This window comes from Somniosus microcephalus, chromosome 9 (genome assembly GCF_052327205.1).
Source record: "Somniosus microcephalus isolate GS21.2 chromosome 9, FLI_Smic_1.0, whole genome shotgun sequence".
Classification (NCBI taxonomy): Eukaryota; Metazoa; Chordata; class Chondrichthyes; order Squaliformes; family Somniosidae; genus Somniosus; species Somniosus microcephalus.
In genome coordinates, this window is record NC_140995.1 from 108254587 (window position 1) to 108277151 (window position 22565).

Here is a 22565-nt window from a genome sequence, read left to right on the forward strand (position 1 = left end):
TCCACTCACTCTGTTCCCTGCCCATATGCTCTAAGATTCTGCTTTTTTAAGCAACTACCTAATTGCCTTTTAAGAGTATGTATGGACTCTGCTTCAACCACAGTTCGTGGCAGAGAAATCCACATTCTAATCACCCTCTGTGCAAAGACATTTATTCTAACCTCTTGTGACCATCTGGCTGACAGGTTATTATACTTCTCTTATAATAACACTCCATAATCTTGAAGACCTCTTACAGGTTACTCCTCACCAACAACTTGCATTTATATAGCAACTTTAACATACTAAAACGTCCCAAGGCGCTTCACAGGAGTGTTATCAAACAAAATTTGACACTGAGCCACGGAAGGTGATATTAGGGTAGATGTCCAAATGCGTGGCCAAAGAGGTAGTTTTTAAGGAGTGTCTTAAAGGAGGAAAGCGAGGCGGAGAGGTTTTGGCAAGGGAATTGGGGCCTATGCAGCTGAAGGCATAGCCACCAATGGTGGAGAAATTAAAATCGGGGATGAGCAAGAGGTCAGAATTGGAGGAGTGCAGATATCTGAGGATTGTAGGGCTGAATAAGGTTAGAGATAGGAAGGGGCGAGACCATGGAGGAATTTGAAAACAAGGATGAAAATTAAAAATCGAGACATTGCCCAAGCGGGAGCCAATGTAGGTCAGCAAGCACAGGGGTGATTGGTGAACAGGACTTGGTGCGAGTTAGGATTGGGGCAGCAGAGTTTTGGATGAGCTCAAGTTTATGGAGGGTAGAAGATGGGAGGCTGGCCAAGAATGAGTTGGAATAGTCAAGTCTAGAGGTAACAAAGGCATGGATGAGGGTTTCAACAGCAGATGAGCTGAGGTTGGGGCAGAGTCAGGTGATGTTACAGAGGTGGAGGTTGTTGGTCTCAGTGATGGCGCAGATATGTGGTTGGAAGCTCATCTCAGGGTCAAATATGACACCAAGGTTCCAAACAGTCTGGTTCAGCCTCAGACAGTTGCCAGGGAGAGGGATGGAGTCAGTGGCTAGGGAACAGAGTCTGTGGCGGGGACCGAAAACAATGGCGTCGGTCTTCTCAATATTTAGTTGGAGGAAATTTCTGCTCATTCAGTACTGGATGTCGGACAAGTAGAGACAATGGAGGGGGTCGAGAGAGGTGGTGGTGAGGTAGAGCTGGGTGTCATCAGCGTACATGTGGAACCTGATGTGTTTTCCGATGATGTCACCGAGGGGCAGCATGTAGTTCTAGTGGGAAAAAGCCCTAACATTGCAACTATCTCTTCGTAACTCCTAATCCTCAATACCTTTCTCTGATGAGTATTTTAATATCTGCTTTTTATAGACCAAAAACTCAATTCCTCCAAGGTCACTTATTATGACAAAGAGAAAATATATGGATGAAACAACTTTGGTGATAGAGTGGGCTGAACAGCAATAAATTAGGATGCAAAGATTTTATTGCCAACTTGCATCTTTTAACGCTGTGGATATGATTTGTGACTTTAAGTGTAAATGTTACAAATTATACAATATTAGAACAGCATTGAATTTAAGCTACAGCTGCCCCTGATGAAGTGTTTCATCCAAAACTTAACTTATCTTTCGCACTGTTACTGATTGATGTGTTGTTTACTTCCAGGTCTTTGCTTTTATTTTCCACTTCAGAATTATGTATGAGGTTGTTAACAGATTATATAAAATCTGTGGAAAATGGTAAAAGAAAATAGGTTATTTAGAACTCCATATAAACTGATGAGGTATTCTGTTCATATAGAAAGTATCTGTTAAAGTGCTGCAGAATATGTTGGACGGTACCATGTGCATCATACATAAAGCAGGCTTTAGAATGTCAACCTATAGTATTGAAAATAAATTTAGATGTATTTTAGTATACAAGTTGCATTTAATGCAAATCATGAATTGGAGTCAAATTATTTCAAAACTGCATTTAATAATTGATTAATAATAACGTGAATAAAACTACATCTATTTATACTATAGGATTCCAGATTTTTTATCACCAGACTATCATTGACATCTTTTTTTCCCCTCTTGCTTCTGTGGATTTAATTCCAAGATCAATTCACTAAAACTTGTATAAAATTTAAAAATGAAATATCATATGATTCAGTTATTTTTTGGTAATACAACAAACATTTGCAGAAATCAACAATGTTTAATTATGAGAATAGATTCATTTTAACATTTATGCAGCAAACAGTAAAATCAAAACTGACTTAATTTGCAAGTTGATAATAAATTAAAGTGACAAACACTCAACTACATGGTGTGCACTCACCTAAACAGCTTTAATCAGTGATCAGTGATCCAGACTCTGTTGAAGCTACTGTTTACTCTAGGTGCAGATTAGTATGCAAGATTTCAATTATTGCTTTGCCAGTGGTTAGGGGTTTGCTTACAGATGGCTCCTTAATTCAAAATCATTTAATTGTAGAACCAACTTAATGACATCAACAAGAAATCTAGCTTTCACTGTAGTCCGACCTCATTCCAGAAACATTCATTGAACAGCATAACGACAACACCAGAGCAGCAATAATGCATCTTTTTTCTTTCTTTTATCTGACTCAAAAAATCCATCTATCAGCTGAACCGTTCTCTCTTTCTTTCTCTCTAGTAAACTTTATCTCTCTATCTCCATCCTTCTATCATGCTACATAGAACTATAGGCAATGCTCTATCAATGGAATATTTTTGACTTTTGACAAAAATGGGATAGAACTCAATTAACTGACTGTACACTTTGTACTTTATTTTACGTAGTCAAATCAAATAAAATTATAATAAACGAATTAAACCAATTATAATAATGGGGACATAACAGCACTCCGCTATTAATACAACTGTCTGAAAATTCTAAACTATGCTAAAGTATCACAATAATCACGGAAGGGGTCTTCCAAACAATGTATCAGTACAGAATCTTATTTTTGGTTCGAAGGACCTAATATTGCAATAGTGTTAAGTCAACATTATCCTAGTGTTTACAGAAGTGTTTAAACTAACATTTAATTATGCCACTGAAAACATATAAAATATTTGGTCAAATTGAGAAACTACAATACTGTGTTAATTTCTTCACACAGCAATGATCAAACAAAAAAAAAGGTGAAGTGACCATACTGCAAGCTTGTATAAATGTCAATTGTCATTCAGTACCTAAGCAATAAATCATTTGTGAACCTTATTCCCAACACAAATCAGTAGCCTGCTTCATGAATTCTGTCCTCTTTTTCTTCATGTGACTTCAGTATTGACCTGTGGAAAAGAATAGAATATTACATATCTATCATCTGTACTTGTGGCTACAAGTCCAGTGGCATACTGAAACCTTTTCCTCAATAAAAAATAATTTAAGGAGACATTTTGATAGATCATAGCTAGGGGGCATGCTATATAACTTTATCAAATAATAAAACAATAAATCTGTGCATTAAGATCCTTATGAAAAAGCTCACTGTAATGTAATTAGAGGTTTTTAACAAATGTCCCATTGAAAAATAAAGAGAGAACATAAAACTATAGGTAATTAAACACGGATGAAATAATTGGCCTGGATTGAGGATTATAAAATGGGAAATAAAGCACCTGAAAAGCTAGTTCCTTATTGAACGACTAGAGAAAGATGTTATTTGAATCTTAACTAATGAGATATATTTTCCTACTCTACTGTTTGCATGAAACAGCTACGTTACTATTTTAAAATAGGGCTGTAATATAGAATAGGATCAGATAATGTGTTCGGCTTGTGGCCGAGATGCTACTAATTCAAATTGACTTGCTAAGAGGGTCTGTGGCTTTTGAACATAACACAGAATCAGTACAATATAAGCAGAAGGCCAATCATAGCTGTTGGACTCAGACTTTGCAACTTTACGTGGCATAATAAACACCTTGTCCAGGTACAAGGTATATATCCAAAAGTTTCAACCGGCTGTCCAAAATGAAGATGCAGTGTGCGTGAGCAGCAACATTCCTCTTCTGCACAATTCATTAAAATACATAGCCTCTAAAAGTGTATGTGTGTCTGACTAGCTAATGGGTAGACAGTTAACTGATGACCATCAAAAAGGATAGACCATGAATGAGGAATGAAGAATGAAAGAGCAGATAGCTAAAAGACTGGACTGCCAAAATGGAGATCCATGTTTAACTTTCAAACTTCAGTTTTGGAAGGAAAGGAGGGAGTGAGGGAGGAATGAAGACCTGCATTTATCAGATTCTCTAAACATCAAAAGCACTTCATGGGCAATAAATTACGTTGAAGTGCAGATACAGTTATGTAGCCATTTTGTGAACAGCAAGATCCATAAACAGCAATGAGACGAATTAAGAATTATGGGGCTAAAAATTGAGTAGCGCCCCAATTGGGTCATCGACCTGAAACGTTAACTCTGTTCCTCTCTCCACAGATACTGCCTGACCTGCTGAGTATTTCCAGCATTTTCTGCTTTTATTTCAGATTTCCAGCAACCGCAGTATTTTGCTTTTTAATAGTTAAGTGTTGGATGCCAGCTCATAAATGCTGGTCTAGTATAAAAGTGGCGATAAAGGAATGAATACTACTTCCAGAGTCTCGTTCAAGGGAGTGTGGGAAATGGAAATGCCAGCCTGACCCACTTCAGGGTGGAAATAATGGCAATGTAAAGTGATACTGTGCCACAAATGGCCCATGTAATGGTTGATCTGATATTGTTTGATGTTTAATCCCATTGCAAGCATGGGTGATCCCTCAATTTAGGCAGACATACACAATAACAAAAATGTAAATGCTAAAAAATACAAAGAAAATGTTTTCTTTTTATTGCCATTGGATAACACCTATTTTCAGTTGCAATTAAGGATTTATCACTCGTTCTCACCTCGAAAACGGGGTTCTCATAACACAGAACTTATTAGAATCAAGTAAAATGCCATAAATTGTTGTGACAATATTACTCTGGCTGAAACCAATTACATAAGCTGTGACAATTGAGGTGACAGCACACCTGACAGTGCTGTAAATTTTGTCTCAGTGGTTGGCTGATTATAGTTAACACAATTAACTAACGTATTTTTACAATAAATCACCAACCAACAACCATGACTCATCAGGTAGGCTGCGGATTATACGACACCGAAGAACTAAAGAACAAAAACAGAAAAGCATGAGATTTTCCGAGTTTAACAATCCACAGGGTGCTTTCTCTGGGACTAACACAACAAACTGTATGTTAAAGTTACCAACTTCTTTATCTCAGTCCACTTTCGACTGAACCTCATCACTACATCCTTAAGACCAGCAAAAGCAGAACTGGTCTAAATAGTCATTCCTCACTGGTACCAGTAACTAAAATGTAAACATACTAAAGCAAATTCAGCTTGCAAGCTATTTACTATTTAAATGCTTGAACCAAACATTGGCCTTTCCAATATCAAGAATCAGTTCATACTTAACACACAGGCTAATTTCCAACATACTTGGGCTCTGTCTGTTTCTCTCACACACTAATTCTATCTTAAACATTCCATTGTATATCCACAGACTGCTTTGGATAACAATGATGAGGTTACTGACTGGTTAGTATAAAAAGGTACAACATTAAATGTTTTACATAAAACTTGCCATGATAGATTTAATACCAGGATGTTGTACCACTAGGTATATGCTTTTGTTCATACAGGAAATAGAGAGAATCTACACATAAATGGGTAGTGTTAGTAGTCTATGAAAACCTAAATCAAGAGTGGAAAATATGTATCCATATAGCTAAGATATCATACCAAAGTATGTATTTATAAGCTGCTTTTACAAATGTAACATATTGGGCTGGAATTTGCTGAAAAAATAATGGCATGAATGACGCACGCCATTATTAATGTCCAAATCATCCAGAAACTTGTGGCGAGGAAGAAATACACTGAATTATGAATCGCCACAAGTTGCTGGATGATATACACCGCTCCACCGTTAGCTTTGCGAAAATGGCTTAACAACCTTAACCTCTCCGTGAGTTTATGAAGTTGCTGCATTTGCACATTAATTGCCCATTAAACTCACCATGGAAAGTTAAGTCTAGTAATTAATAGCGGAAGTACTCTTTTAACAATGTGATAATTGTTAATGACTGCTAATCAACCTCTCTTGCCCAGAAAGTGAACAATTAAAAGAGTGGAGTCTCATTCTTTTAGAGTGAATATTTTTTGGAGATTTTAAAAATGTCAAATTAAAAAAAAATGTTTCTTTCTGTCTCTTTTTTTCTGTCCCTCTCTTAATCCAATCATTATTAACTTTTCTTACTGTACCTGATTTAATTCTAATTCACCCTTCTTCTCAGTCCTTCCTCTGCTTATTTCTCAATTCTTACATCTCATTGGATCAACAGTGCATCTCCTTAACCAATCATTCACCATGGTCCCAGATGCCCTTTCATCAGCTTGCACTTCAAACAACTTACAGGGCAAAAGTTTTTTGAGCTGACTGGTGCAGGAAGAAGTCTAACTAACTGGGCACACCATGATGCCCTGCTTCAGCAAATTCTGGCCCATTATTTTTCTTGAATAGTTAGTAACAAATTGAAGAGTATAAAACAGGAAAATTATGATTCATATTAGTGGCCAGAGGCAAATATACCCGAGTTATTTTCTTGCCCTACTGATGTGTATGTGCCCTATTCCCTGTTTTGTTTCTTACTGTTGTAATAAAAAGCATGATTTTTGTTCCTTTAAATTATAGATTTACCCCACTCTATCACCCACTAGGGATAAATGGTGAACTGAAGCCTGAATTGGAAGTGGTAAAACAACTATGGCTTCATTCGCAATGACCAAATCTTCCCCAATTTGAGTCTCTAAGCATTGTTGTGCTATTCCTTTAAAAACAGAGTGACAACATCCATCCACAGTCACTAGTTTTGCACTGTCACTGTGACCAAAACTCGACTGTCAATTTCTGGAGCCAAGGTAACAATGCTTTTTTAAATGAACAAGAATCACAATTCCTGGTGATCTAATCGGAACAGTTTGTCTTGCTCTTATTTGCAGGTAGACTGAATGAAAACAGATAGTGGTTATCTGTGTCTGATCCTGGATGTAAAGTGGATTGTGCATTCTATTGCTGACAGCATCCAGTAAAGGAGGCAATCATATTCCCAGAGGTGGAGGAAGGGATCCATTTTCAAATTCAACTTCAGAAATAATCAAATTTTACAGGATATGAAGCCAAACAAATGGGCACATTCACCTTTTGCCCTCCTGCTCTACAGATCACTCTCTTTCACTTGAATGGTAAGATAGCATGGACTATGGATGGCTTTATTGCTGCTGTTAGTGACACCACATGATTTGTTAATAAAGGTAGAGACATCACCCAGTTTAGTTCGAAGCCATAAAGATTGGAGGTTTCCAGGTTCAATTCCCAGTTTGTGCTAAATTAGTTAGTCTCCAATTCTGGTGCCGCAGTTGGCCTGAACACCACTGCTGTAAGGGTAGAAAAAAAAATCAGCCAGGGTACTCACTCCTGATCACTAGCTGGGGGCCCCTACTCAAAGTGTGTGTCAGGCGAAGGTACATTCAGGCTCAGCTGCAATTCCCTCCATAATCGAGTAACTGTCTGCACTCTCAGTCCAGGTTCATACACAAATGGCCACCTGGGCAAGAGGGCAATCTATGGAACTGTATCCCAGCATCAGTCAGTGTCTTCGAGAGTGGAGAAAACAAAATAAGCATAAGATAAAGATCCAAATCTGTGGAATTAATAGCAACTTAACTAGTTGGATTTGCAATTGGCTTGACAATAGGAAGCAGAAGACTATGATAAATGAATAAGCTCTGGAGCAGTGGCTAGCAGAGGTCTGTTGGGTTCTGTTCCAAGTCTCCTGTTATCTACACTATTCATAAACAATAGACTAGGACACCTGTAGTAATATTAAAATATTAGCTAAAATCACCAATGCAGTCAAATGACTGGTGTAAGGGAGATTGCTAGCAAAGGACTAAGTAAGTTGATGGGCTGATGAATAGTGAATGAATTTCAGTGGTTGCTAAGGATTTGATTTTCTTTTAAATGCTGCTCCAGCGTCCCAAGATTTACGTTTGTGAAGCTGAAATCAAAACTAAACCAGTCATTCAATTCTAATCACACTGGATGACATGCAAGTCTTGGTACACAGCAAGGGAATGTGGATAGATTCTTCCCTCTATATCACAAGGAACAGAGACACACACTTATCTCCACAGCAACAGAGATTAGAAAAAGAAACTCCTCCAGATCAACCAGTTCACCAACATTATCAGGGAAAACACACACACTTACATCACAGCTGAGCCACCAGGAATCCACCATCCCACTTCAACTAGACCACTGAAGAAATGGATGCATATTTAAAATAGTAATTTAATTTCAAAGCAACTGTTCGCAAAACATGTCGAGATGCTTCTGAGACCGGCTGAGAATGCGACAAAAATATGAGTCTTTCCTTACATACTATTGAAAAGATGTATGTGTGACATTTACTTGGAGGCAAGAAGTGCAATTTCACAACTGGTAGCCATTACATAAACATTGCATTATCATCTGAGTCACTAGAAGAAAACAGCACTAAATTGGACTGAACACTTGAGGAGCAGCCATGTTGAAGGGTCCAACCTAGTTTCAAAGATTGGTTTGAAGGATGAAAAGAGCACACTGGAAATATAACTGAGAGGAATAAACATCTTTATTGTAATAATTAGAAAAATATTATAACAGATATTATTCTGTAAATGTTTAATGGTAGTTAACCTTCATTACAATCAGATATGTTGTTCAACATAAACAAGCAATATGTACAAAAGCATCACTTATGCAGTGCAATCCATGCCATAACTTTTTTCGGGGTTATCAACGTAGGATATATTTACATGGTTAAACATTAATTCAATCCTGATTTCTCTTGGTATTTTTCAGACGCAAGAAAGACTGGCTGCCCGGCTTTTAGAAGGACCCATCTGTCTAAGGATGCACCATAAAGGAGAGGGTGTGGGGGGGCTATCAACTACAAGTGAAGGGGATACTAGCCCCATATGACCACAGAGAAGGTCTTAGATGACACCGTGGAGAAAGGATGCATTCTGGAGCAGTGTGACCAAAGCTTGCTGATTTTGCACTAGTGTTCTAAGCTGACTGATTAGACTGACCCTCTCCTTTAGCAACTGTTTGTTCCTGCATGTTATGCAAGTGAAGCATATCAATGTGCATGTGATGTTCCCAGATCACATATTGGTATTGTCTTAGGTTATTGTCTGCTTCAATGAACATACATGCTCCTCCACAAGTCTCTTGCAGATTGAGGAGAGAGGTATCAAAAGCTAACTCTGCTTCTTGTAGCGGACATGTCGCTCGTCTGCTGGTACAGAATCTCACACAGGGTTTGCCTACTATCTGTGGTAATACTAGGCAAACCCTGTGGGAAGATTTGGCAACTGAGGACAAGCCCTCCTGTCACACGGCAGCAGACTATGGGCTTCACTTTATATGAGAATACTGTTCAGTGACCGCAGCAATGACTCCTCCTCACCAGTGGTCTCCTAGCACCTGGTGCTGATCATTGCCCTTGAAATGTTATGCCTTCTCTAGTAGAATGCAGTGGGGTTGCCAACAAGTGACAACTCACCTGTGAAGACAAAAAGACACAATATGTAAGCTATATTACTTAAAAATATACATACACTGGAACTAGAGACAGTTACAGATAGCATTTGGAAGAGACTTAAAAAAGCAGATGAAGTGCAACTATAGGCTATTGTACAAAGGATTTTATGTTTGTAAATTATAAACCTTACAGTTTTATATTGACATGCTATGTTTATTGATGTTATGTTTATGCACAGTTTGTTTCCACTACTTTTACTATACTGAAAGATTGCATGAAAGGATAAACTGCAATATAAACTTACCAGACATCTGGGATTGCAGGGTAAATACTCTGTCTCCTGGAATGATTTTGCCAATCTTTACATTCTTGTCCTTTGACCAAGTTAGACTTTAGTCGATGGTGTAGTACCTCAATGATGTTTTTTCAATCTCTGGACATTGAACTCCAATTTTTTGTTTTTGCAAGCCTTTCAGATCACTCATTCTTTCTTGGCAATATTTTGGTGTTTGATGCAGATTAGCCCTTTCTTTGGGCATTGTGGGGATGCAGACATTGCAAAAACAGTACTATGATGTTGGCAAAATTGTTTGACAAGAATAAATAATTTTGGCTAGGTGAAAGGTGGTCATCACGGTCTCCTTCTGGACTCCAGTTTGCTCTGTTACTGCGAGCAATACATGAGGTCATATTCATTTGTGATCAAATTTAGTTTTTATGCATATTTATATGTGCTGATTGAATAATGGAAAATAACCTGTGGTCAGATATTTTAATTTAATAGTAAATTAATGTGCTGATTTGTAGGAATTGCAACCTTCACATATAACCAGGTAGGGCAGCTCATTAATGATGCTATTGATGATGCCATTAAAGGGCTTTAATGCCAGTTGGATTATTATTCTTACGGCATTTCATTGGATCATTAAATGGTTTGTGCAGAAGACAATACCTAACACAGACCATAACGAGGTTGAACTAATTTCTGACTTGTTGCCTCTTATATAGGATTACATAGGATATACGGCACAAAAACAGGCCATTCGGCCCAACCAGTTCATGCTGGCGTTTATGCTCTACTCGAGCCTCTTCCAGTCTTTCCTCATCTGACTCTATCAGCATAACCCTCTATTCCCTTCTCCCTCATATGATTGTCTAGCCTCCCCTTAAATGCATCTATACTATTTGCTTCAACCACTCCCTGTGGTAGCGAGTTCCACATTCTCACTACCCTCTGGGTAAAGAAGTTTCTTCTGAATTCCCTATTAGATTTCTTGGTGACTATCTTATATTGATGGCCTCTAGTTTTGCTCTTCCCCACAAGTGGAAAAACACTCTTTCTATCTACTCTATCAAAATCTTTCACAATTTTAAATACCTCTATTATGTCACCCCTCAGCCTTTCTTTTCAAGAGAAATGAGACCCAACCTGTTCATACTTTCCTGATAGGTATAACTTCACATTTCTGGTATCATCCTTGTAAATTTTCTTTGCACCCTCTCCAGTGCCTCTATATCCTTTTTATAATATGACAACCAGAATTGTACACAGTATTCCAAGTGTGGTCTAACCAAGATTTGATACAAGTTTAGCATAACGTCTCTACTTTTCAATTCTATCCCTCTAGAAATAAACCCTAGTGCTTGATTTGCTTTTTTTTAAAATGGCCTTATTAACCTGCATCATTACTTTTAGTGATTTGTAGACTCTTACGTACACATTTTTAAAAAATTATAAAGGAAATTTTAATTTTTTTATTTTTTGTGAAGCCAAATGTAATTGTAGAAGTTTGGCATAAAATTAAAATGCTGGTACAGTTGAAAGTATAGATGCCTGGCTGGCATTCTTCCTGCAATCAATACCACATTAAAAATCAGGTCCTTCATCTCATTGCTCCATGTGGCACATTGATGTTGAAAAATGGCTTGTGCATCCACTTAGATAACAATAGTCACTGCACTTCAACGTAATTCATGTATGGAGTGCTTTGAAACATTTTGACCTTATAAACAGTTTATAAATGCAAGTAGCTTATATTTTATATTGGTACTGCAAAAGGTGAAGGTTTAAGAGGTGGCGGTAGAGCACTAACCTCTCCGTCTTTACGGACAGATTCAACTATCAGCAACAACTAACATTTCAACTTTGTCCAAATGTAGTATTTCCAAGTTTGCTGATGACACGAAACTAGGTGGGATTGAGTTGTGAGGAGGATGCAAAGAGGCTTCAAGGCGATTTAGACAAGTTGAGTGAGTGGGCAAATACATGGTAGATGCAGTATAACGTGGAGAAATGTGAAGTTATCCACTTCGGTAGGAAAAACAGAAAGGCAGAGTATTATTTAAATGGTGATAGATTGGGAAATGTTGATGTACAAAGGGACCTGGGTGTCCTTGTACACCAGTCACTGAAAGCAAACATGCAGGTGCAGCAAGCAGTTAGGAAGGCAAATGGTATGTTGGCCTTCATTGCAAGGTGATTTGAGTACAGGAGCAAGGATGGCTTACTACAGTTATACAGGGCCTTGGTGAGACCACATCTGGAGTACTCTGCAGTTTTGGTCTCCTTACCCAAGAAAGGATATACTTGCGAAGGTTCACCAGACTGATTCCTGGGATGGCAGGACTGTCGTATGAGGAGAGATTGGGTCGACTAGGCCTGTATTCACCAGAATTTAGAAGAATGAGAGGGAATCTCATTGAAACGTATAAAATTCTGACAGGGCTAGACAGACTGGATGCAGGGAGGATGTTTCCCCTGGCTGGGGGGGTCTAGAATGAGGGGGTCACAGTCTCAGGATACGGGGTAGGACATTTAGGACTGAGATGAGGAGAAACTTCTTCACTCAGAGGGTGGTGAACCTGTGAAATTTTCTACCACAGAAGGCTGTGGAGGCCAAGTCACTGAATATATTTAAGAAGGAGATTTCTAGACACAAAAGGCATCAAGGGGTATGGGGAGAGAGCGGGAATATGGTACTGTATTGAGATAGAGGATCAGCCATGATCATATTGAATGGCAGAGCAAGCTCAAAGGGCCGAATGGCCTACTCCTGCTCCTATTTTCTATGTCCATGTTTCTATGTCCTGCGTTTAAAAGTTCACACAAAAATGCGAAGTTGGGTCATCTCTAATTCAATTTTTTTTTAAAGAATCAACAAGAATTGACTTTACTTATTCCCAACTTTGGGAAGTGATCTCAGTTTGGTCAATATCCAGCACAGTACAGATGGTAGAGGTAAAATTGTTGCATTATGTTCTTCCACCAAGAAAATAGGCCCTTGTGCATTGCTCATATATTCAGTGATGAAATATCAACCTAACAGTACACTGGAAGCTTTGTTATATGCAGTGATTGGTCTGAATGGGCCATTGCAGATTTGTCTAAGAGGACTGCCTAGTCAATACCGTCAAGGATTGAGATATTTGAAAATCCAACCAAAGTTGCTTCAATATATTGGAGGTCTTGATCTCTGAGACCCATAGTTGCAGCATTCTTCTTTTCTGACTGGCTTTTAGCATCAGCAAAGGCCAAATTTAGTGGTTTGAACTAAAATTCACCTATTGCTCTTTCTATTTCAGAAAGCTGAACAAACAAGAATTCCTATTCAGCTAACTTACGTCATTTGATGTTAGAATTTCACATATCTTTCTTGGACGATTACAACCAGAACTTGATCAAGCACCTCATTTTACATCAGCTGATGAAGACTGACTTTCATCTGAAGCTCTGATTTCTAGTGCACCCTGTAGCCTGGGGTCTGATGATCGGAAATGAGATGAAGATAATGAAGTTGAAGGCTCAACTGCTTCTAGTTTTGATTGCTCACCATCAGTTATTTCTCCTTCCTCTTCAGCCACTCCGCCTTCCTCTATCTCTTCTTCCTCTACCTCTTCCTCTTCTTCTCCCTGGCAATCTGTACAATAAAAGTAAGAAGAAATCATTAGGAACCTCTGACGTAATGTATGCATATCCTTAACATCAATTTACCGATCAGATGCCTAGGAGACTTATTAGTTCACTTGAGTCACAAGCCATTACCAGCTGCTAAGGTGCCTAATGTGAAATGTATTTACCAGACAGAAGCCAAACAAATCTGTCGGAAAATTAGGAAGCACTTACACAGCATTCTGAAAAATTTCACTCAAAAAATATCTACTTGACATGCTTCCTGCAGTAACCCAAGCATGGTAAAGCCACAGAAAATTTGGCAGGTGTCTTTAAATTTGGCAGAATTGATGAACTTTTAAGTTATGTGGGTAGTGTTGTATTTGAGGGGACTCAACCACATATCTCCTGCCTATACAAGTACACAAACCCAATGCACAGCAACAACAGTATGCAGCCAGCCCTTTATTTATATATGCATGGGGCCTAATGCCTTTTTCAGACATGGGCACTGCCCATTATATTGGGGTCTTAGGAGGCCGTTTAGCGCTTGACAAACCGGTGCTATGTGACCGAATTTCTAGGCCAGAGTTAGGTTAATTGGTGTTGCTCAGGCTAGAGAAGGGTTGGAAGTCGTGCAGCCCAGGCACAATGCTGGGTCCACGTATGTTCTCAGTATAGAGATATTTGGACCTGGGTAGAGAAAGAAAAAAGTAAGACTTGTATTTATATAGTGCCTTTCACGACCTTTTTTAAAATTTGTTTATGGGATGTGGGCGTCACTGGCAAGACCAGCATTTATTGCCCATCCCTAATTGCCCTTGAGAAGGTGGTGGTGAGCTGCCTTCTTGAACCGCTGCAGTCCGTGTGGTGAAGGTACTCCCACAGTGCTGTTAGGGAGGGAGTTCCAGGATTTTGACCCAGCGACAATGAAGGATCCGCGATATACTTCCAAGTCAGGATGGTATGTGACTTGGAGGGGAACTTGCACGTGGTGGTGTTCCCATGCGCCTGCTGCCCTTGTCCTTCTAGGTGGAAGAGGTCGCGGGTTTGGGAGGTGCTGCCGAAGAAGCCTTGATGAGTTGCTGCAGTGCATCTTGTAGATGGTACACACTACAGCCACGGTACGCCGGTGGTGGAGGGAGTGAATGTTTAAGGTGGTGGATGGGGTGCCAATCAAGCGGGCTGCTTTGTCCTGGGTGGTGTCGAGCTTCTTGAGTGTTGTTGGAGCTGCACTCATCCAAGCAAGCAGAGAGTATTCCATCACACTCCTTACTTGTGCCTTGCAGATGATGGAATGGCTTTGGGGAGTCAGGAGGTGAGACACTTACCGCAGAATACCCAGCCTCTGACCTGCTCTTGTTGCCACAATATTTATGTGGCTGGTCCAGTTAAGTTTCTGGTCAATGGTGACCTCCAGGATGTTGATGGTGGGGAATTCGGCAATGGTAATGCCGTGGAATGTCAAGGGGCAGTGGTTAGACTCTCGCTTGTTGCAGATAGTCGTTGCCTGGCACTTGTGTGGCGCGAATGTTACCTGCCACTTACCAGCCCAAGCCTGAACGCCGTCCAAGTCTTGTTGCATGCGGGTATGGACTGCTTCATTATCTGAGGAGTTGTGAATGGTGCTGAACACTGTGCAGTCATCAGTGAACATCCCCATTTCTGACCTTATGTTGGAGGGAAGGTCATTGATGAAGCAGCTGAAGATGGTTGGGCCTAGGACACTGCCCTGAGGAACTCCTGCCACGATGTCCTGGGGCTGTGATGATTGACCTACAACCATCTTCCTTTGTGCTAAGTATGATTCCAGCCAATGGAGCTTTTTCCCACCGATTCCCATTGACTTCAGTTTTACTCGGGCTCCTTGATGCCACACTCGGTCAAATGCTGCCTTGATGTCAAGGGCAGTCACTCTCACCTCACCTCTGGAATTCAGCTCTTTTGTCCATGTTTGGACCAAGGCTGTTATGTGGTCAGGAGAAACATAGAAAAATAGGAGCAGGAATAGGCCATTCAGCCCTTCGAGCTTGCTCCGCCATTCAATGTGATCATGGCTGATCCTCTATCTCAATACCATACCCCTTGATGGGAGCGGAGTGGTCTTGGCGGAACCCAAACTGGGTATCGGTGAGCAGGTTACTGGTGAGTAAGTGCCGCTTGATAGCACTGTCGACAACACCTTCCATCACTTTACTGATGATTGAGAGTAGACTGATGGGGTGGCAATTGGCCGGGTTGGATTTCAATTCAATTCAATTCAATTCAATTTTATTTGTCATATATGCAGCAGACGTGTGTACTGCACAATGAAATGTTGATTTTTACGAGTCCTCCCAACATTGGAATAAATATGGCATAACAATGATAAAAATACTAATAGAAATACTAATAGAAAGACAGTAATAATAAATAAAACAACAGTAATAAATAATAATAAATTAATCATTCATGAGTCTTATGGCCTGGGGGTAGAAGCTGTTTCGAAACCTGTTGGTATGAGACCGTATGCTTCGGTATCTCTTACCGGACGGGAGCAGGGCGAAGAGGTTGTGGCTGGGGTGACTCGCGTCTTTAATGATTCTCAGGGCCTTCCCCCGGCACCTCTCAGGGTAGATATCCTGCACAGCAGGTAGTTTAATTCCTATAGTGTGTTGTGCAGCTTTCACTACCATCTGTAGAGCCTTGCGGTCTGTGGCGGTGCAGTTGCCATACCAGGTAGTGATGCAGCCGGACAGGATACTCTCGATGGTGCACCGGTAGAAGTTGGTGAGAATCTGGGGGGCCATTCCAAATTTCTTCAGTCTCCTGAGGAAGAACAGGCGTTGGCATGCCTTCTTGGTTACAACGTCGATGTGATGGGACCACGTTAAGTCCTCCGTAATGAATACACCCAGGAATTTGAAGCTGCTGACCCTCTCCACCTCAGCCCCTTCGATGTAGATTGGGGTGTGTCCCTCCCCCTGCCGCGTCCTGTAATCCACGATCATCTCCTTTGTTTTGCTGATGTTGAGGGAGAGGTTGTTGTACTTGCACCATTCTCCTAGGGCTCTTACCTCCTCCCTGTAGCCTGTCTCATCGCCATCTGTGATCAGGCCTACAACGGTAGTGTCATCAGCAAACTTGATGATGGAGTTGAAGTTGTGCGTGGCCACGCAGTCGTGAGTAAACAGGGAGTACAGAAGGGGGCTGAGCACACAACCCTGGGGAGCTCCCGTGTTCAGGATCAGTGTGGAGGAGGTGTTTCTGCCTATTTTCACCACCTGGGGTCTTCCCGTCAGGAAGTCCAGGATCCAGTTGCATAGGGAGGTGTTAAGTCCTAGCTCACTGAGCTTGTTGACAAGCTTGGAGGGGATAATGGTATTGAATGCTGAACTATAATCAATGAACAACATTCTCACATAGGTGTTCCTCTTATCCAGGTGTGATAAGGCAGTGTGCAGTACAGTGGCGATGGCATCATCCCTAGATCTGTTTGGGCGGTAGGCAAATTGGAGTGGGTCCAGTGTGTCAGGTAGTAACGAGTTGATGTGGGTTTTGACCAGCCTCTCAAAGCACTTCATGATGACAGAAGTGAGTGCTATGGGGCGGTAGTCGTTTAAACAGGTTACTTTTGTTTTTTTGGGGACTGGAATAACCGATGTCATCTTGAAGCGGGTGGGGACTACAGACTGGTACAGTGAACGGTTGAATATATCCGTAAACACGGCTGCCAGCTGGTCAGCGCATGCTCTAAGGACACGTCCAGGGATTCCATCTGGACCGGGTGCTTTGTGGGTGTTCACTCTCTTAAAGGTCTTGCTCACGTCAGCCACGGAGATTAAGAAGACCCGGTCGTCCTGAGCCGCGGACGCCCTTGTAACAGGCCAGTTGTTGTTGGCCTCAAACCGGGCGTAAAAAGTGTTAAGCTCATCCGGGAGAGAGGCATTGCTGGGCATGACACAGTTGGGTTTCCCTTTGTAGTCTGTAATAGATTGTAGTCCGCTCCACATCCTTCGCGAATCTGAGCTATGATAGTGTGACTCCACTTTGTCCGTGTATTGTCTTTTTGCATTTTTGATGGTTTTTCTGAGGTTGTACCTTGATTTCTTGTACTCATCCATGTCCCCAGAGTTGAATGCAATGGACCGTGCTTTTAGCATAGCACGGATATTGCCATTTACCCAGGGTTTCTGGTTGGGAAATGTTCGTACAGCAATCCTCGGAACAACGTCGTCTATGCACTTGTTTATGAAACTAATGACTGAATCTGTATATGTGTTGATGTCATTGTCCGAGGCATTCCGAAACATATCCCAGTCAGTGGAATCAAAACAGTCTTGTAACATAGCGTCTGATTGATCCGACCAGCATTGTAGAGATCTCATCACAGGCTTTTCCTGTTTCAGTTTCTGCCTATAGGTGGGTAGCAGCAGGATGGAGTCGTGATCTGATTTGCCGAAGGGAGGGCGGGGGAGGGCCTTGTATCCATCCCGGAATGGAGTGTAAACGTGATCTAGTGTGTTCTTGGCTTGCGTTGGGCAGGTGATATGCTGATGGTATTTAGGCAGTACTTTCTTCAGATTGGCTTTGTTGAAATCGCCAGCCACGATGAATGCAGCCTCTGGATGGGAAGTTTCAAGCCTGCTAATGGTCCCATACAGCTCGTTTAGTGCCCTATTTGCGTCGGCCTGTGGTGGAATATACACCGCTGTAATGATCACGGATGAGAACTCTCTCGGGAGGTAGAAGGGTCGGCATTTGATCATCAGGTGTTCAAGATCGGGTGAACAAGAAGATGTAAGTAGTTCCACGTCGGAACACCAAGAATTGAGGATTTCTCCTGCCTTTTGTGGACAGGACATGTGGGCAGTTTTCCACATTGTCAGATAGATGCCAGTGTTGTTGCTGTACTGGAACAGCTTGGCTAGAGGCGGGGCTAGTCTTCAGCACGATAGCCGGGATGTTGCCGGGGCCCATAGCCTGCATCCAGTGCGCTCAACCGTTTCTTGATATCACATGGAGTGAATCGAATTGGCTGAAGATTGGTTTCTGTAATGGTGGGGACCTCAGGAGTAGGCCAATATGGATCATCCACTCGGCACTTCTGGCTGAAGCTGGTTGCAAACGCTTCAACCTTGTCTTTTGCACTCACATGCTGGGCTCCACCATCATTGAGGATGGGGCTATTCATGGAGCCTCTTGCTCCCGTTAGTTGTTTAATGGTCCACCACCATTCATGACTGGATGTGGCAGGACTGCAGAGCTTTGATCTGATCTGTTGATTGTGGGATCGCTTAGCCCCGTCTATAGCATGCTGCTTCCACTTTTTAGCATGCATGTAGTCCTGTGTTGCAGCTTCCCCAGGTTGGCACCTCATTTTTAGGTATGCCTGGTGATGCTCCTGGCATGCTCTTCTACACTCCTTATTGAACCAGGATTAGTCCCCTGGCTTGATGGTAATGGTAGAGTGAGGGATATGCCAGGCCATGAGGTTACAGTGTATGGTGGAATACAATTCTGCTGTTGCTGATGGCCCACAGCGCCTCATGGATGCCCAGTTTTGAGCTGCTAGATCTGTTTTGAATCTACCCCATTTAGCACGGTGGTGGTGCCACACAACACAATGGAGGGTGTCCTCAGTGTGAAGACGGGAATTCGTCTCCACAATGACTGTGCGGTGGTCACTGCTACCAATATTGTCATGGACAGATGCATCTGCGACAGGTAGATTGGTGAGGACAAGGTCAAGTAGGTTTTTCCCTCATGTTGGTCCTCTCACCACCTGTCGCAGGCCCAGACTGGCAGCTATGTCCTTCAGGACGCAGCCAGCTCGGTCACTAGTGGTGCTACCGAGCCACTCTTGGTGATGGACATTGAAGTCCCCCACCCAGAGTACATTCTGTGCCCTTGCTACTCTCAGTGCTTCTTCCAAGTGGTGTTCAACATGGAGGAGTACTGATTTGTCAGCTGAGGGAGGGCGGTAGGTGGTAATCAACAGGAGGTTTCCTTGCCCATGCTTGACCTGAAGCCATGAGACTTCATGGGGTCCGGAGTCAATGTTGAGGACTCCCAGGGCCACTCCTTCCCGACTGTATACCACTGTATCGCCATCTCTGGTGGGTCTGTTCTGCCGGTGGAGCAGGACATACCCAGGGATGATGATGGAGGAGTCTGGGACATTGGCTGAAAGATGTGATTCTGTGAGTATGACTATGTTAGGCTGTTGACAGCTCTCCCAGTTTTGGCACAAGTCCCCAGATGTTGGTGAGGAGGACTTTGTAAGTTTGACTGGGCTGGGTGTGACGTTGCCGTGGTCGATGCCAGGTGGTCCGTCCGGTTTCATTCTTATTATTGTGTTTTGTAGCGGTTTGTTACAACTGAGTGGCTTGCTAGGCTATTTCAGAGGATAGTTAAGAGTCAATCACATTGCTGTGGGTCTGGAGTCACGTATAGGCCAGACCAGGTAAGGATGGCAGATTTCCTTCCCTAAATGACATTAGTGAACCAGATGGGTTTTTACAACAATCCGATAGTTTCATGGTCACCATTACTGATACTAGCTTTTTATTCCAGATTTATTTAATTAACTGAATTTAAATTCCCCAGCTGCCGTGGTGGATTTTAAACTCATGTCTCTGGATCATTAGTCCAGGCCTCTGGATTACTAGCCCAGTGACAATAGCACTATGCTACCATTCCCATAGGATGTCCCATAGACCTCAGGATGTCTCAAAGTGCTAGTGAAGTATAGGGAACATGATCTCAAAATTTGCTGATGATATAAAAGTAGGCGGTTTGGCAAACATTGAGAAATCTTTAAAAGACTTCAGGAAGAAACAGGTTAGCAGAATGGGCATACAGGTGGAAGATGCAATTTAATGTAGATACGTGTGAGGCAATATATTTTTTGAGAAAAACAAGGAGTGAGAATATACACATAATAGAAAGACACTGAAGGGTGTGGATGAACAGAAAGATCAATGGGTTCAAATACATAATTTCCTGAAAGTGTAAATAGATAAAGCCATAAAAAGGTCAACAGAATTTGGGGTTTTATACATAAGGTGTAAGATTCTCAAAATTCACAGGTCCCCCAAAGCTAGAAGAAAAGCCCTAAGGAAAATGACTGGACTCTTTCTAACAAGCTTCAGGATGATAAAATATGCATTGAGCCTAACAGAGGGAGATTCAAGGTCGGAAACCAAGATTTGGCATTTTTAAAAGGCATGTTGGGCCTGTAAAGGGAGAAAAGGCTGCAACAGGGAATGGGATCAACCTCTGTAAAGACAGTTTGGGAATTGGAGTAAATCAAATTGTCTGGGGAACTGTGTAACCTCACTCAGCTCCTATCAGACATTAACATCCTAACAATCGACCCACGGAGGAGCAGTCCCCACCCAAAACACAGGACCCAACCAAAACATGCATAATGCAAATCACCTTGCCAACCTACATAGAAATCTCGGGCTCGGACAGGAGACTCGAAACCTGAGTATAGCTATGACAATTAACTAGGAGCTCAACAGCTCATTGAATAATCAGTACAGCATCCCGAAACCATTTTACACATTTCTAATCAAGTTACCATTAACAAGCCCACCCAAATCAAACAATAAACCAGGACTGATTTGGCGCGCAGATTAGAAGGCCCCTCAAAGTATAATTGAAGGCCTGTTTTCTCAAGAAGACAGTTCTCTCTAGAAGCAACACACAAGAAGAAACCGGAGCATCGAGACGGGGCAGCATTCTACCATACACCCAAGTTCAACAGCTTCAGTGACCCAGGGCATCATCGGACACATCGCGGCTACAAGGGCCTTACGAAACTACCAACAAAATATTACCACCAACCAACCTGGTAATATTGAGCCACCGCGACCAAAGAAAAACAACTCGGGAGAAAAACGAAGATTCAAAAGTTTTCCACTCTACAATCTATTCCTAACTTACCCCCGGGTAAGATTTTTACTTAAAAGGAACTCTAATCTCTATCTCTACAGAAGAAAAGTGGGTACTCACCCCATAAATCCAAAACGCACCCTACCGCATCAGCGAACTCGCGAAGACTGACCAGCAGTCAAAGTCCTCTACCGCATCCGGGGTACGGCAGACACCAACCAACACATTCAGTGAACCCCAAAACTGCGAACCAGCTCAACTGTCAAGGATTCGTTTAGTAAGCATTATCCCTGGTCCTCTAGAGTTCAACTTAGCTAGGAAGTGGGATTGGGAGGGGTGAGGTATTTTCTACTGTATTTCCCTCATATGTATTAAAATGTTCCCCATTTTTATTAGAGGATAAGATTGTTATGTTGTATTTTCTTTCTTGAATAAAGATCAAAGTTTCTTGCACCACAACCGGTTGTCTGCTGCACTTTTGTCACACCCCCCAAATAAGCCCAAGGTCTAGAACTAGAATCAAGGGAGTGGGAGCGATTCGAACCACTCATAAGTCAGTGGTGAGGCTGACCCACACACCACCCCCTACAAAGGTCATAGATGGAATAAATATTTGAAGTAGAGAAAAGTACAAAGGTATGGGGAGAGAGCAGGGTAGTGGGATTATGTTTTGATTGTCATAGTAAAGAGCTATGACAGATGCATTGGGGTTGAATTCCTCCTGTGTTGTGAACTTGATTAGGGTTTTGTCTTCACTATACTACCTAAAAGTTCTGGACACCATATTATAAAAAAGTTATAGAGACACTGAAGAGGCTGCAAAAAAGATTTACAAGGATGATATCAGAAATGCGAGGTTATACCTATCAGGGAAGAATGAAGAGACTGGGTCTCTATTCTCTTGAAAAGAGAAGGCTGAGGGATGACTTAATAGAGGTCTATCAAATTATGAAAAGTTTTGATAGAGTAGATAAAGAGAGAGAGCGTTTCCACTTGTGGGGAAGATCAAAACTAGAGGTCATCAATATAAGATAGTCACCAAGAAATCAAATAGGGAATTCAGAAGAATTACCCAGAGCGTGGTGAGAATGTGGAACTCACTACCACAGGGAGTAGTTGAGGCGAATAGTATAGATGCATTTAAGGGGAGGCTTGATAAGCATTTGAGGGAGAAGGAATA

At 41.6% G+C, this 22565-nt stretch overlaps 1 protein-coding gene across 4 annotated transcripts in view; it reads right to left on the reverse strand.

The window, feature by feature from the left end:
- Positions 1 to 1914: 1914 nt before the first annotated feature.
- The window catches only part of trim54 (tripartite motif containing 54), a 98077-nt gene continuing 77426 nt past the window's right edge, over positions 1915 to 22565 (reverse strand). Inside the window, exons 8-10 of one of the 4 annotated variants that reach the window (XR_015079521.1) lie at positions 13446 to 13532; positions 9541 to 9636; positions 1915 to 3262 (exon numbers count right to left, since the gene is read on the reverse strand). Coding sequence is in view for 2 of the 4 variants with exons in the window: in XM_085996975.1 (XP_085853101.1) it covers positions 13303 to 13532 (230 nt within the window). In the remaining 2 variants the exon portion in view is untranslated. Of the gene's footprint in view, positions 3263 to 5078; positions 9637 to 13287; positions 13533 to 22565 lie in introns of those variants that run through there. The other 3 variants (XR_015079520.1, XM_085996976.1, XM_085996975.1) reach the window with 3 other exon arrangements.